The sequence below is a fragment of the Labrus mixtus genome, chromosome 13, assembly GCF_963584025.1.
Source record: "Labrus mixtus chromosome 13, fLabMix1.1, whole genome shotgun sequence".
NCBI lineage: Eukaryota > Metazoa > Chordata > Actinopteri > Labriformes > Labridae > Labrus > Labrus mixtus.
This window is the reverse complement of record NC_083624.1, coordinates 1,966,055-1,982,219: the sequence shown is the minus strand read 5'-3', so window position 1 is coordinate 1,982,219 and position 16,165 is coordinate 1,966,055. Positions and strand designations below refer to the sequence as shown.

Here is a 16,165-nt window from a genome sequence, read left to right as displayed (position 1 = left end):
CATTCTGCGTTATTTGACTAACAGACAAGTAAGCACCAAAACGCCGCCAGTGTAAAAACATGTAATAAAATTTTATTTACAGACATGTACAAAAATAATGTCCCTCTTCCTGAAGTGTCCGCGGACCCTCCTGTTGGTCCACAATAAATACCAGTAGTGAAGTCAAAGGTTGGGGTAGGAGTGGGTGTGTTTTTTAGTCTTAGGATGCTTGGTCCATCGGGTTCATCACACGGCCCATAAACAAGATGGATCCTGAAATGTTGAACACAAAAATGTAAGATTAGCAAAGAAACAATCTTTCATTTTTTTTTTTAAAGGCATGCAACTTTCTTTGTGTATTTTTAAATTACAACTTAAGAAAATAAGAATTGTTACATTTTTTAAAAACGTCTTAATGCTCAGTTTTTTTTTTTTTTTTTATCCGGATATTGTTGCATTCTTCTCATTCAGCACATTTACAGTATGAAACCTTCAATATGGCAGTGTATTTTTTTTAACGCTACCACTAGGGGTCGCCAAATTAGACAAGTTAAAATCTTACACTTAGGGCTGTAAATCGCAACTTCTTCCATATATTTCTATTCTTTTTACTATTCCCTTACAAGCAGTTGGCTGTACCATTTATAAACCACTGTGGGTGTCATTTATCATGTAAAAAAAAAAGTGTTTTGCCTTTTATTGGACGAGACAGCTGAAGAGAGACAGGAAATGTTGGGAGGAATTACATGTAGGCCATATCTTTGAATGTAGAGTGTAAAATAAATACCTGTGTTAATCTGTCGTAGTAGAAATAAAAATGGCCGGTCTGCCTTGAAAACTGGAGCACGGGATCGTTTGAGTAGCACCATAGCTGCAAGGATACAAAATGTTTATATTAAGTGACTTCATTTCAAAACTGAGCTAAAAAAAGAATCAAATTAAAGTGACACATGTAAATCTCAAAGATTCTCTTACCTGTAGCAGCAGCTGCCTTTGTCCCGTCTTCTGTGACTTCTATCCTCACTTCATGAAAAGCATCGGACACATAAAGACTCTCCTCCACTGCAGGAAGGAACAAACTGTCAGCTGATAGCGTCGCTCCAGAAATCACTGTGTCACACTTCTGTGTTTTGCTTTTTTGTTAAGTGGTGGCCTACCTGATATTCCAGTGAAATCAGCTGCTGATGGATTGAAGGCGTCTCTGATGCCCATGGCGGGAAGCACGGACCTCAGGTTGAACTTGTTCTGCATTTTGAACCTTTGAGGACCAAAAAGAAAATGGTAAGTACATTATCTAAGATAGAGATGATGAAATGTGATCCTAGAAATCGTCCTTAAAAGGGCTTATGTTATTAACCTGGGTAAGAAAATGTCCATCTTGGTTCTACGCAGGCCGGTGTACCAGGAGGCCAGGTGGCGAGCGGTGAGCTGGGACTCGATGGAGGACAGCGGCGTCTTCCTCTCGCTGGGCAGGATCACCTGTAGGCTGAGGGAACGGTCCAGGTACGGCAGCTCCAACACGGTGTAACGCTGGTCCAACGCTGTCCTAAACTGACCTGAAGAGAAAGACATCAAGTTCAGGTGCGCAATTCTTCAACTGATTTATTTATTCCTTCATTTTCATTGGTCGATCAAACAAAAAATGAACAAACATGCATGTTCGAAAAGACTTGATCCTCTCACTTTTCACACTGAGGTCGAATAATAACTTTTAAACTACTGACTCTTTTTTTTAAATCAACCTCAGCTGCACCGTCGGTCAAATGCTAACATGCTTCACCATGGCAGTAAACATTTTACCTTTTAAACATCAGTGAACATACATCATTCATCTTGGTAATTGTACTCCAGTTGACAAATGGTTTATGGTGTATGGATTCATTACAGTGTTTGTCATGTATTTTATTGTTTTGTATTTCCAAACTGTAGTGTGTTGTGGTTTTATGATACCAAAAGCAGTTTATGGTAATGACACTACACAGTTACAAATTTGAATCAAATATACTTCTCTTGTGGAACTTTTTGCATTCCTAGCAATTAAATACATCAGTTTCAAGACACAGACATTTGCATTGTACTTGTGAGCATGTTAACTTGTTTACATTAGCATTGCTACTTTAAGTGATGTAATGAAGGAGAACTCTAACTAAGATTTTATCTGAATTAGAAACATTTCAAAACTTTAGAGGCTCTTGGCTCATTTTGTAAAGTAGCACAGCCTTCATGCTGTAAAGCTAGAAGAGTACTGGCTTAATTGCATTCAGCATATTAAGTTTTCTCAAACTATAGCCTATGCAGGACATTTGATTTGTACTAGATTCAAGTGGTTTATTCCAACACTTGTGTAGGCTTAACTTTAATATTTCACAAAAGAGAAAAAAAGGGGATTTTTTTTAAACTAATGAATGAATGAATAGATGATTGGATGTTGCTGCTTACCAAAGCTGACCTCTGTCGCCTGATACATCATGGGCACCTTGATGGCGGTCCCGTCAGACAGGATAAAGGGCAGGTTCTGTGTGTTGGTGAACAAGAACTGTTTCTGCCAGACGCCCCTGAACGTCACTTTGTTGACCAGCGCCATCTGCAGCCTGTGGCCCCACCACAGAGTCTCCACCTGGGGCTCACCGGACCCTGACAGCTCCCCGCTGCTGCTTCCTGACTGGAGAAGCATCTCATCTGAGATAATGAGTGGAGGGCAGAGTTTAATGTAAAGGGCATGTAGTCTGCTTCTCACGTCTTAAAAGTCAGCAGCCTCTGGACTAATGACTAATGTTGTTCTGATTCACTGAACACAAGAAAAACATTTTCTGTATACAGGGAGGCTGATGGACAGATGTAATAACTTTAAAGTAAAGACAACAGGTAATGCAATGACACTGAAGATTTGAGTATATACATTAAAAACTGTCCTAAATCTTATGATGCACATGGTCAAGACCCACCGTGCAGCTCAGGGTCACAAGATGATGAACAGGAAAAGCACGCTGGAAAACATTTTCCTCCTCACCTTATCATGTTTATTATTGCTAGATATTAATCTTAATTAAATAATTTGGTCTATATCAAATATTTAATTGAATGTTAAGTACTTTATCTGAGAAGTGACCAACACTTTTAACACAAAAGACAGAGAGCTTAAGATATAAGGGCGAACACTCCCATAAAGTTCTGCAGCAGAATGCAGTTTTCCCTTGTATTGCCCTCATATTCAAATAAATATGAGAATGACTAACAACAGTGTGCAGCAGTTGTCAATAACTGTTTAAAGATGCTAAAAAAATGAACTCCAGCTGCATGGTGCTTTTAGCATTAGAGTATGTAATTAGAGTCTTTTTGCAATGTGGCAAATCTGAAATGAAAGGGGCCACATTTGCACCTGTTGTTTGTAGGAATATTGCCCGATGTGAATTCATGCCAACAGAACCTGGCACTGTTACGCTATTTGCAGAGAAACACGGTGAGGAGTGAGCATTTCAACCTTTGCATAATCTGAGAATAAAACCAAAAACTGAATGCACAAAAAAAAAAATCAAAAAAAGAAAAGCTTAAAGATGCTAAAACATAACTTTAATACTTCTAGACATAGACACTATACAAAAATATAAAACACAAAACCCTTTCATATATCGTGCTTATTTCATTCTTTTCCCATGATGAAAATACCAATTTGTTTCAGATGATAAGACCCTGCTGCTCACCGTGGTTGGGTCTCACTCGCTCCGGCTGGCTTGGGGTGCTGTGTGGCTGGCTGAAGTTGGCTCGGACCACGCTGGTGTTGGCCCATGCTGCTGCGTGTTGTGTAAACTCTGTGAGGAGCTGGATGCCGCTCTGTATTAATAGTGTGCAGGTCTGCTGCAGCCACATCCCGTGGCTGGTGTTACTCTCATCAATCTGTGAGTGCATCAGGAAGTCTTGTACCTGGGCGTCTGCATGAAGGAAAGGCGCAGAGGAGAGGTCAGATGTGGTGGCATGTTATGAACGGAAAAAAGGAAAACTTCAGTTTGAACTTTTTCTTTTATCTGTAAAGGACGAGTGTGCAGGACAAGGTCAGTGTTTACACCACAGAGCTGCGAGCCACTTCAACGGTTTAGAAGAAGTTACTGTATCTGTGATCTGCTCTGACATCTGATCATCAGCACAATCAGAAAATATCATTCTAAACACCTTCTCGACTTTTTAAACACTCTCTACAACAGAGAACTCTTTCATTCGATTGAGTTAACTCAACAGTCTCTCAACAGTCTCTGGTTCATTTCAGCCGTAAATCATCTGAATTTGTAACAAATCCCTGCGGGACGAAACAAACAAACAAACAAACTAACGTTCATTTGATTAATCTTAACTTCCCCTTATTGATTCTGTCTGAGTCTGGTGATCCCCACAGGGCACAGGAATCTTTTCATTTTCAGTCTTTCCTGACTGCACTGAAGTCATTATGAGCAGGTAGAAGCAGTCAGTTTCCTTTTCTTTCTTTCTTTTCTTTCCTACTTTTCAAATATGGATAAACGGATTTCTTGGGGGAATATCCCCAGATTCTTGTTTGATTTCTTCTTTTTCTTTGAGGAAAGTTCCCGTAGCGGCTTTCTTGAATTGTCATTATTATGTTATAATAAATGTTAATGAATAAAATGAAGAGTATTGTAGTGGTAAGTGCACGCGCCCCATGTACGGAGGCTGTGGACCTCAAGGTGGGCGGGCCCTGGTTCCAATCTGACCCGTGGCTCCTTTCCCACATGTCAGTCCCACTCTCTCTTTCCCTAATTGCTCACCCGGTCCACTGTCCTTTCTGCTATCTAATAAAAGGCATACAAATAAACCTTAAAAAATACTAAATGAAACTGATCCTGAGGATTAGGATCATGAGGTCACAGGGTTATTTCTACCCAAAGATGGCATCTTTCTGATCCAGTGGTGCTGAATTTAACAAAAGACCATAACCACATAATGTCAAATACCCCATGTTCGATCTGAAACAACGAGCCAATAAACTGAAAGTCAATTCACAGAAAATGTATCTGCTAACTGCTTATTAGATTACCATAAATCAACGGTTGCTGTCAGAGTTGTCAGATCTGATAATGTTCTGCCTGTTACTGTTTACTGTAAATCATAACAAATAAATCAAGTTTTTAATTTGAATATTGGATTAAAAAAATGGATCCAAGTTGTCAACCTGATTTTAGAGAATCCTCCTGGCATAAAGACATTTGATGTTTATCATAATAATAAATTCAGCTCAGGTTATTTGAAAAGTATTGAAAGACTTTCTTTTGGAGCTGATGGAAATAGTTTCAGCAGAAAGCTAACATGTATGAAAATAAACTTTAACGTTCACATCTTCCCCTGGTGACTTACATTAAAGATAACATTATGAAACGAACAGCAGCTCCCTTTTCTCATTTAGTTAGAAATGAAACGCGGTGACCCGTCGACCCGGAGGCCGAGCTGCAGGAGTGGTTAATGAGATTAGAGTTGGTGTGGAGGCAGGTATTATGGCTCCAGACACCACTGTGCTCTGCAGGGCCCGAAGCAGCTGCAGCACCGCTCCACACCACCTGGTACCAACCGCACTGAGGGCCACCAGCATCCCCTCACAGCACGACGAGCAGCCAATGCTGAATGAATGAATACGTCAAAAGTCTGGGATGAATCCTACCGTTCACATTGTATCCCAGCGTTCCCTCAAGCTGAGCCAGTGTGTTGCCCCTGGCACCGAACTGCAGCAGCCCCAGGGACAAAGAGACGCTCACTGGCGACACGATGAGGTTGGAGCTGTTCTCGGTCTCTGTGAGCGTGTGGTAGAGACTGACGGCAAACCTGGTGTGCAGCTCTCCCATGCTGTCCTGCAGGCTGCCGTCACACTGGCTCCTCTCCACCAACCAGAAGCAAATGAAGAGTGAAGCCACCGGCAGGCGACACATGACCTCTGAGCTGCAGGAGGGGAAATGTGTCCTCAGGGTGCAACAGGTTGCCCAAAAAACTAAATCCTGTAAGCCCGAGAGAAAGAAAGGGAATTCACTGAGGTCAGTGAGGTCAGCTAACAGGAAACTATTCACTTTCAGAGGATTCTGAACCAGTAAGGAGAAAATATGAACAAGACAAACCCTGAGAATTTAAGTATGGGAGTTCATCTGTTTTATCTGATGTGATGGCACAATATTGAAACACATAAAAAAAATTAAAAAATTAAACGTCCTCTACATGAAATCATATGTGGCCCTGCATGTGATTGCTATACCATCATCTATATTTAATTTTATTTCATAATCTTTTCTTTGCACTCAACAGGAATGAAGCTTGATGTTATGAGAACTAAATATCTTAAGATGAATTGGCATGGATTTATTTGAATGTTGTCAATGGTTAAAATAAAGTTAACTAAATTGTTTTATAACTTCTATCTGCTTAAAAACAAAAAAAATCAACATGCAGTGTTGATGTGAATATATCATTAAACATGAATGAGCAACAAAGCAAACCGCTGAAGCAATTATGTCCAGAAAAAAATTAATCTAACAGCAGTGGAAAAAAAAAAAAAAGTAAAATATTGCAAAATCTGAACAGTCTAAGCACACTGATGATAAGTAGTTTAACATTACTGTGGGGACAATATCGATCAGGCATATTATATAATGTGTGCAGAAACAGAAGTCTACAGATACCTCACAGCAACAGAGATGGAAGAAACACCTGCCTGGCTGCTTTGCCTTTAAAGAGTATTGGGTACTTTTACTTTTGCTCTATGTGATTCATTTCTATGCTGAACTTTAATTGTAGATTCACTGCTTCACATTATCTACACTGTAGAGACTAAAGAGAACATAAAGCAGATGAAAATAAAGTCACTTTTGTTTAAGAGAAACATGAACATGTAAGTTACATGTCAAAGCATGACACAATGTTAACACTTTAATATATTAAATATATTTAATATGAATGTCATAGTATGATGGTAGGCTCATTGGATATTACATAAGGATGATGTTCTGCATAATTAGCACTTTTACCTTGGACTTCAAATGGTCAAAGTGTACTGATGCTACTTAATTCATACTTTAACTCCACTTTAAAAGAATGCATATTTCACTTCAAATACAGACTTTTACATTTGTATTTTGCAACTTTCACTAAAGTCAAGGATCACTCTCTCACTGCACTGCATAATGGATGAACTTGAAGTAGCCTATCTTATTAAAGTAAGAGTGCTCCAGACTCTCAGGTACATCTTATGATCTTATTAGAAAGAGCTGCAGCTGTGGTCCTACCTGCAGACAGGTGAGATAGTATCCGTGTAACTCCAGCTGTTTTCTCAGTCTGGCTCCAAACATTCAGCCTCTGCAGGGGAGCTGTGTCCTGTGTGTCCCCGGCTCTCACAGTCACTGACACTGAAGGAGTCCTCTGCTGTCCCGGGCAGTCTCTGCTCTGTGCTCCGGTTCTCCGGTCGTCTGACCTGAAGCAGTCTGTAGTCATAAGACCGTGTTTAAAGGGGAACGCTCCGCGCCGTGTTTGTGGTCTCCGTCGGCGATGTCCGTACCACTCGTCCGGGATTCCTGCCTCTCCGGGGCTATAAGGAGCCAGGCAGAGGGAGGCATGTCTCTGACCAGCAAATCCCAAACCGGGCAGAGGGAGGGAAAAAACAACAACACGTCACTCATGGAGCCGATGCACGTTGTCTGAAAATATTAGAGATGGGAACTAATAATAAACACTACTAGTAAAAAAAAAGAAAAAAAAGTTATTAGGGTTTCTTTTGAATGTTTTCCTTTAAAATAATAATGAGTGTCTCATAAATCAGAAAGAGCTTTACTGGCCAAGTATGCTCACACATACCAAGGGGCCAAGTTAGAGTGGGGTCTGTAGGGGTTCTTCGTGCAGAAAGAAAAGGGAAGAATGATGCCATGTTCTGCATTTTGAAACATTTAAAAATCAAAGGCAGAATGGGAATTATTTCTCGATCAGTCGGAAAATCTGAGGAAATCATGCAAAATTCAACTGCTAATTTTCCTGGATTTAATAAAAATCTCTTCCATAATTGAAATAATATTTATCATTACTTGAATAACAATTTTAATACTAAGATGCAAGAACCCTCCTGTCTGATTTAAAAAAGATCTGAGGGGGCACCACCCCCCCCCCCCCCCCCCCCCCCCCACCCCCCCAGTCTGAATGGAGATGACGCCTCTGTATGTGATTATGTAACAGATTTGCATGAAGTAGACAGTTCATACAGTTTCTACATTAACACAGTGTGCATTGACTGATGTCAGGTGAGGAGGTTGAGAATATTTACAAGATTCAGTGACATAAAAAGTGCATAAATATTCTGATTTACATTCCCAGTGGGTGTTATTGCACAGTGACAGTTCTGACACTCTGTGACACCATGTGTGAAGTGTTCATCAGAGTGACGGCCTTGGGGAAGAAACTATTCTCGTGTCTGGTTGTTTTGGCGCACAGTGATCTGTAAGGACTACCTGAGGGGAGAAGTTCAATTAAAATAAACAGGGAGTCAAAATGATGACTTAGGCTATTGGCTGACATCTGAATTGTTCAGTCTCTGAGAGTTTTACCTCCACCCCAATTCGAACTTTAACCTTTCTGCTCACAGGACTTTTAATATATCTTTTGTCGACACTACTACAAATGAAATTTGAAAGAGACAGCTCTTTGGATGCCGTTGCTTAATTTCCATTTAATATTGGGCAGTGATTCTGTGACGATATATTCAATAAATGGCCAATTTCTTCAGGTTACAAAATATGCTAAAGAGCACTCTGTAGGAGCTTTTGAAGTGGAGATAAGGTGATGAAACGCTCTCCTTTGTGCCCTTCCATTTGAGTAGACACAATAAAGTGCCATCATTGGTGTTTTTCCAGTTGAGAAAATATTACAAAGTGCACTTTAAGATGCCTTTCGGATCCTTTCAGAACTAGTGTTCTGACATTGGAGATCTAATTAAAGTGCCAGGATGTTGTTTATAAAAGAAAACTGGAGAGTTACTTCTATGTTGCTCTTCCAGTAGAAAACGACTTAGTCAAGGGCGCTCTTGGGTGCCTCAGTGGAGAAAACACAATAAGACCCCTTATAAATTCTCTCTCGCTGTAAAAACCTCTGTGTTGTTACATATATTGGTAGAAACAGTATAAAGCACCTCCAGGCCTCTAGTGGAGAAAACAGGTTTAATTTCTGTCTAGGTTTACCATTTAGGGAAGATTTTAAAAAAGCCTTTTCAGTTTGAACAAATGATGAAATGCCCTGACCTTTAGAGTGGAGCAAACATGTTTAAGTACTTTTTATTATATTATCCCAGAGGAGCAAACACAATCCGGTGATGTCTTTGTCTTTCTTTTCTCTTTACTCTTTTATGTCATTGGATTGGGCACATTTTTTCGTCTGAAAATGTCCCCACAAATTGTTCCTGCTCTCTTTGCAAACACATGTTCCAACCACCAACACAGCTTTATAGTTCATGATTCAAATACAAATCCAGACCGCTTCAAAGGAACACTAAGGAGAGAAAAGACATTGAGCGAAACGATCGTTTATTGTGACATGGTTTGTCATTTCTTATGTCATAACTACACCATCACTTTCAGGTAATTCTATTTTCTATCTTTGTTTCAGTAGAAATAGCGCTCGACTCCTGTGAAGTTGGAGCAACAAATAAACAGTTTCTAATAGTTCTTTTCATGCACATGCAGACTAATATATCTTGCTCTGTTTACACAAGTCATTTGGCCTTTTGTTACGATGATCAAAAGACATTTTCTGCTCCGGGCGTCACTGCAGCGTCAGCATTTCTAATTGGTATCTCTGTGGCATTGTGGACGCACTCATCATGGACGTGTTGCTGCTCCTGCATGTGGAGAGAAATAGCATCTCAGACATCAAGTAAGATTATATCTTCTGCACCTAACAGCTGCAGAGTGAATTAGGCACTTCACTTTTACCTGCTTAAAATCCTGGTTTCAAGAAAAATCAGAATAAGAATCAGAATCAGAATTACTCTATTAATCCCAGAGTGGACATTTGGTCGTTACAGTTTCTCTTACACACAATATAAAAAAGCCTCTGGGACCAGGGGTGTGTCCAGAGGGGTGGCATGGGCCCACCTTGAAATGGATTGGCCACCCCAAAATCCCAAACTATGAATGCCTATTAGCCTTATCAGAGGCGGCATACAAATAGAGGGAGGGCTACACTGTTCAGCTCCCGATGCCAATTTTATTTAGACAGGGCGACGTTACAATCTACAAGATCTTCCTCAGGCCATTAAAAGAGGCGGGACTTCAATTAAAATCAACTATTCAGGCTGCATTGCAAGAGGCTTCTTTTTTCTCTTGTATGTTCTTTCTTAAAGTTGTAAATCTGACATCAGCTTCACTTAAGTAAAGAGGCTACGTCCATTTCTAATATAGGGTTTGTGGTTGTCAATACTCGTCCCATGTGAGCCTTTACTGTGAATTTTTCATTGTTTCATTTGCTGTTAATCATAAACACTCATCCGTCTTTATGAAAAGTCAATTAAATGATTCATCTTTAATGACTGCATGCCCTGTGTTTCACCTTAACTCCATCTGCATTGGAGCAATCTGCCCTCAACTGTCCCTCTTAATTGGGGACATGAAAGACAGCAAAATAAACTGCGTGCATTTTTTCCCATGAAGAAGAGAACATGATTGGTAGCCATCAGGTATTTGGCTGCTTTGTCTGACGAGGGATTCCGGCCATTACTGGACTTGACTCATTAGCGGAGCCACGGCTTGGCTTCATTAAACGCACTCGCCACATTCTTCAACAGGAATTTGGATTTTTAAGGCCTGGGGACGGAGGAGATGGACGAGATGTCACGGTAACTGACCAAAGACAATCGTTTTGAAAAGATGCCACCACAAACAGCAGCTTTCATCTTGGCGGTTTGTGAGGCCTTTGAAGGAACGCTGCGTTTGATGTTCATATTTTACAAGTAGAAATAATGATTTGTGCTCTCTGTTTCTGATCTCTGGACCGACTGCTTTACAAGTTGCCGCAGTTGTGAGGGTCAGGGTAAAGGACAAACTTACTCAACAGTGTCACTCTGTATGTGTGGAGCAACGCTCTGGAGGTCCAGGGCCCGGCAGAACCTGCTAACGATAACCATTCTTCACATCTCTGCGCAGGTAATTCTGCAATATGCTAATATTAACAACACAGTCAGTCTTGTCTGTGAGCTGCCACTTCACCCCATAGTTTGGTCAGCTGCCACTAAATAACAGCCAAGGCCAAGCTGAAGTAGCGATCTGGCAGGACTACGACTTTGTCCAAGCTCCTGTAGTTCATGACGGATCTGTTCTGACTAGGGGAGGTTTAAAATGTCAATACAGCAATATATCGTAGTCCTGACTTGTGTGATACAATTATTAAATTACTGGTGCCAAATATTGTTCAAAAATGATAGTGTTCTAAACTAGTCGCCTGCTAATTCAACTCTTTGAGTCACCACTACAGGACTCGTCATAATGGTGCATGTTACATAAAGGAGGGCAATGTGAACTAAATTGAATTGGCCCAAGAAGAAGTTACAAGCAAGATGGAAGAAAAATATGGCGGCAGGAAAATGTTGGACTAATGATATGAGATTCCTGTTTCTATTTTTTTCCCTGTATGGTTGTTTTATGTTTTTATGCTCTTGGTTGAAGACAGATTCCCCTCAGGGCAATAAAGGTTTCATTGAATGACATGAAATGGTAAGAACTGAGGTGTTCACCATCTATCTGGAAACAGAACATGTTCAGTAATAAGCAATGAAAATGTGTTTTTGTTTTTAGTGCACATGCATGCTCGACCTTCACTGAGCAGTATTTTTGGAGGTTTCTTGGCTGTCACTTTAAATATTAATAAAGCTCCTGTATGTTAGAGCATTTTTTGTACCATCACACCTAGTTTGGAAGTATTATCATTAACAATAAAGTGAGGTTGAAACTAGAAGCCTCCAAAGCACACACACTAAGACTGGACTATTTTTTTTAAATGATAAAGACAGCTGCAGACTTTGCACGAACGCTGAAGCTCAGTTGTTCCTTTCATCATGTCGGGATCAATATTTGGAGTGAAAATATGACATGAATTGCAGTATTCACCGCATGATTTGCTGCACATTATTGTAGTTATTTAAGTTGAACCTTAAAGGGACGAGTGGCTGTTTCAGCTTCTGTTGGGTTGTCGATGAAATGTCCGTAAGTGACACAAATACTTACGGGTTCACCGGTTCATGTGTTGTCAGTTGTTATTTCCAGGAGCTTATCATGACTTTGTGAGAGTTTTTCTTTCTCTTAACAAAATATCCTCATTGATGAGTGTCTGTGTGACTCTGCGATGCCTCCACCTTTCTCCACACAGCAGCAACTTAATCCCTCACTAACGGAGACTGTCCCCAGGCTCTCCATTCAGACCCCAGTCCCCTCTCCCACACCTGACCTTTGACATCGTGGGGAAAGTGACAACGCATAGAGGAGGAGGAGGAGGTTGGAGGAAGGACCGGGGGGGGGGTTACAGAGTCCAATAGCAACAAATCCAAGGAACTCTCTGTGTTTAGTTACAACTGAAATAAAAGAAGAGGAAGAAGTTGTGGAAAAGGAGAAAAAAAAAAGAGCAAACCCAACTACAAAAAAATTAAACGTCACACAGAGTCGCCACCAAAGCAAATATCTGTAATTCTAGAAGTGCAGCCACTTTCTATAACTGGATAAATATTTCCGAAATGAAAATATCAACTTATTCTTGAATCAGATCCAGTCTGATTGATATAACTTCAGTTACCCTGGATAGTAAGTCAATAAAGACTCAGCTGTTTCAATTAACTCTGGATTTGAGAGCATTCATGGGATCGTTGGACATCATCAGAGCCATGACTGAAGTACTCAGTATGATATGAAACTACATGGATATTGGAAAAATCTGAGCCCACAGACCACAGAGAGCAGACAAACCTGTGGATCTCAATATGTGATTCAGGCTACAAAGATGTGGATAGCTGTTTGCTTTTCTGTCTTTTCTTTTGTTATTGATCTACCATAGAGGCAGCTCAATGTGTGCAGCACTGGAGTCCAAGACAAATTTACCCGAGGTGACAATGAAGTGCATTCTCCGTATCTTTTCACATTGTATGATATGGTATCATGTTAAATTGGATGTTGTCAGAGACATTAACCAGCTCCTTTTGACATGTTTTATAAATGCACTGAAGGTACAGCACTCCAACTTATCATCTTAAAAACACATAAAAAATCCTTAATGAGTGTCCTCTGTCTGCAATGGAGGGTGGGTTGATGGTTTGAGTAAGGGAGCGTATCAGTGCAACAGTGTCGTTACATAACATATTGTAATTTAACCGTTGTATGGCCTAGCTTGGCTTCTTATATTGTGTTGTATCTTATTGTATCGAGTAACACAACGCATCCCACCACATCCAATCGCATTCCATCATGCCCACTGTACTGTATGCTAACTTACATTTTATATAATATATCGTATGGTAGCATGTTGATTGTATCATATTGTAAAAAGGAGAACAGAAAAAGAAAAGAGCAACATGAGGAACATTTAAGAGAAGTTAAACAACAAAAGGAGAATAACAGCAACAATTAGAAAACAATTAAATATAATCAAGTCAAAGTAAATAAATAACATTTGACTTACTAGAATTCAAAAATAGTAAAAGTTATTTATTTTAAATTCACTTAAAGTACTGACTAATAACTATGGTGGTAGGAGGGAGGGGTTGAAAAGTAAAATGTGATTTCTCCTTCTTGTGAAATAAAAAAAAAGGACCAAAGAAAATGAATCTCCAACCAGGTTGTTAAATTTAAGAAACACCTTCATAATTATGTGCAATGCAAGGTGTCGTCACGATCGACCTGTGCTTCTGTGGTACGTGTGAGCTGATCTATCAACAGACAGGTGTAGCTGACGGAAAGCTTGAATGTCTTTTTTTTTCACTTTTTCACTCAGTAATTGATGCTATTTTAAATGTGACAATTCAGAAATTCCACGAAAAATATACTTAAGTTACAGTAAAATGACTGACCTTTGAAATACTCACAAAAGTGCAAGTACACCAAAAAGCTTCTCAATTACAGCAATGTGAGTAAATGTGATTAGTGACTGTCCACCCCTGTGTAAGCGTTGCCATGTCCTGGTGGTGTTAGAAAGCTGCTGTGAAGGTTAATATTATTAATATTTAAAGAGAAGACGAGGAATAAGATAGAGCCAGCAAGCAAGAAGAAAGGAGGCAATGAAGAAGAGAACTACAAATTAAGAGGAAACATGGACAATAGATACATTAAAGAACTACAGGAGTCTATATTAAAGGTGGATTGGTGTCAGAGTTCAGTTCTGAAGCAGAGATGCACTGAGGAGTGCTGACCTGAGATTGACTGACTCTTTCTGCTTCACCTCCGTTGCCCTACTTCCCTGCAGGCTGCTGGGCCTTCGGGGCGGTGCAGGCGGGGAGGATTAGAGGGGATGCTGGTGTGCAGGGCCGGGCCAGGCTGCAACAACGCCAGCAGCGCTCAGAGCCGGTGTCGCCAGAGAGATCTGCCAGGTACGCCATGGAGGATTAGAGCCAGTAGTGCTGGCACTGGGAGAGGGGGCGACGTGAGGAGACACGTCCCACGTAGCCCTCATCTCTCCCTGGAGCTCTGCATGGCTCCGAGGAGGCATGGGAAATATGCTGGTGGGCTGTTTTGAGTATAAGAAAGTGGATGGTGTGTCAGTCAGCTGATGAACACATGGAGGAAATACTTGAGAAATAATACACATTCTCGGCTGCAAAAAAACAAACAACAGCGCTACAACAGGACGGTGTTAGATCATAGGTATGTGTTGTCACTTAGACTTTTCAGGTTTGGTAGATGGTTAAGTAGTTGTAGGAACAGTTTTTAGACCTCTTTCTGTTGCACTATAGCGCCATCTGCTGAAACATTCTGCTTAGGTAAAAAGACTTCTTTAATCAAGCTTGAGTTCAGGTCAGTGAAGATGAAGAGTTATACGGGCTCTCAGGGGAACTTCATTACAGATGTCAAAGCTGTATATTCAAGAGTATAAAATGACAATAGAAATATTCATTCTGTCACGTTTCAGCATTCAAATTAAGTCCCACTTAACTTCTTCACTTATCCGACATCTGGCCTAACTGACCACACGGGTGAAACCTTGAGGCAAACAGCAGCTTTGGGATTAAATTCTCCTCTAAGAAGTTGCTGCTCACACGTGGGACTTCTTTTTCTTTCATCTGGAAAGACCTCTTAGTTGTTTCCCCTTTGTGAGAAATGATGTCACGTACAGCTTGCTACCCCATGCAGCAAGCACATCACCTCACCTCACTGGTTTGTACCGGGTTGTGGACCTGAGCATCATCTCAAGAAAACAACTGAAAATGACACGTTATCACTGGAAAACAGGGCACATAAAATGTATGGATGCATGTCTGCTTAGGACTTAATCATTTGCATATGCACAGATAAACAAAACCTAAAACTAAATATTGTTAATTTACTGTTCATCATTAGGGCTGCTGGACCTTTTCTTGCATTTTCTCTCGTGCACAAGTCTGTAAAAGTGCTCAGTTCTTTACAAAAACAAGTTACTCTAAAAAAAAGAAAAGAGTCCTTAATCAATTAAAAACTTTGTTCAAAATATCTCAAACACGACCACAGATCTCTACGTCTCATCTTGATTTGTTTTCCAGACTTCTTCTTGTATCACCTCTGCACTGTGGGAACAATAAATAATACCCCTTTCAGTGTGTTGATTGGTTGATGATGATGTCACTTATTCAGGCCTGCGGGGAGACTTCGCCATGGCGACCACTATGGTCCACTGTTATTGGACTGCACAGAGACCTCACAAGGAGACTCACACCTGTTGAAGAGCTCAAAGAGTAGAGAGAGGGATTTCATAGACTGAGCTGAAACTCACAGAGACTCAGAGGAGACCTCAGAGAAACACAGAGACCAGACTCAGAGGAGACCTCAGAGAAACACAGAGACCAGACTCAGAGGAGACCTCAGTGAAACACAGAGACCAGACTCAGAGGAGACCTCAGAGAAACACAGAGACCAGACTCAGAGGAGACCTCAGAGAAACACAGAGACCAGACTCAGAGGAGACCTCAGAGAAACAGAGACCAGACTCAGAGGAGACC

The 16,165-nt window shown here is 40.6% G+C and overlaps 1 protein-coding gene and 2 long non-coding RNA genes across 3 annotated transcripts; all 3 read right to left on the bottom strand.

Moving 5' to 3' along the window:
- Positions 1-47: 47 nt before the first annotated feature.
- Positions 48-7,947, bottom strand: serpine3 (serpin peptidase inhibitor, clade E (nexin, plasminogen activator inhibitor type 1), member 3). Its single transcript, XM_061053119.1, has 9 exons — positions 7,248-7,947; positions 5,639-5,969; positions 3,681-3,908; positions 2,419-2,658; positions 1,337-1,535; positions 1,137-1,237; positions 955-1,041; positions 767-850; positions 48-252 (listed from the first exon to the last, which is right to left on the bottom strand). The coding sequence occupies exons 1-9, from the start codon at positions 7,308-7,310 to the stop codon at positions 200-202; spliced, it is 1,386 nt and encodes a 461-aa protein (XP_060909102.1). The 5' UTR covers positions 7,311-7,947; the 3' UTR covers positions 48-199.
- A 1,560-nt stretch (positions 7,948-9,507) lies between these two features.
- Positions 9,508-10,213, bottom strand: LOC132986613 (uncharacterized). The gene is made up of 2 exons (XR_009675532.1): positions 9,933-10,213; positions 9,508-9,894 (listed from the first exon to the last, which is right to left on the bottom strand). It is a non-coding gene; the product is annotated as an uncharacterized LOC132986613 (long non-coding RNA).
- Positions 10,214-10,327: 114 nt separating this feature from the next.
- Positions 10,328-15,906, bottom strand: LOC132986614 (uncharacterized). The gene is made up of 2 exons (XR_009675533.1): positions 14,387-15,906; positions 10,328-12,562 (listed from the first exon to the last, which is right to left on the bottom strand). It is a non-coding gene; the product is annotated as an uncharacterized LOC132986614 (long non-coding RNA).
- Positions 15,907-16,165: the final 259 nt, after the last annotated feature.

What these genes read in the sequence shown, in the direction of transcription:
- serpine3 (XM_061053119.1), bottom strand. Translation starts at nt 7,310, where the DNA reads ATGTTTGGAGCCAGACTGAGAAAACAGCTGGAGTTACACGGATACTAT. An exon ending in ACTATCTCACCTGTCTGCAG is followed by an intron (nt 5,970 to 7,247) that starts GTAGGACCACAG and finishes TCGGGCTTACAG; the next exon opens with GATTTAGTTTTTTGGGCAAC. An exon ending in GCTGGGATACAATGTGAACG is followed by an intron (nt 3,909 to 5,638) that starts GTAGGATTCATC and finishes TCCTTCATGCAG; the next exon opens with ACGCCCAGGTACAAGACTTC.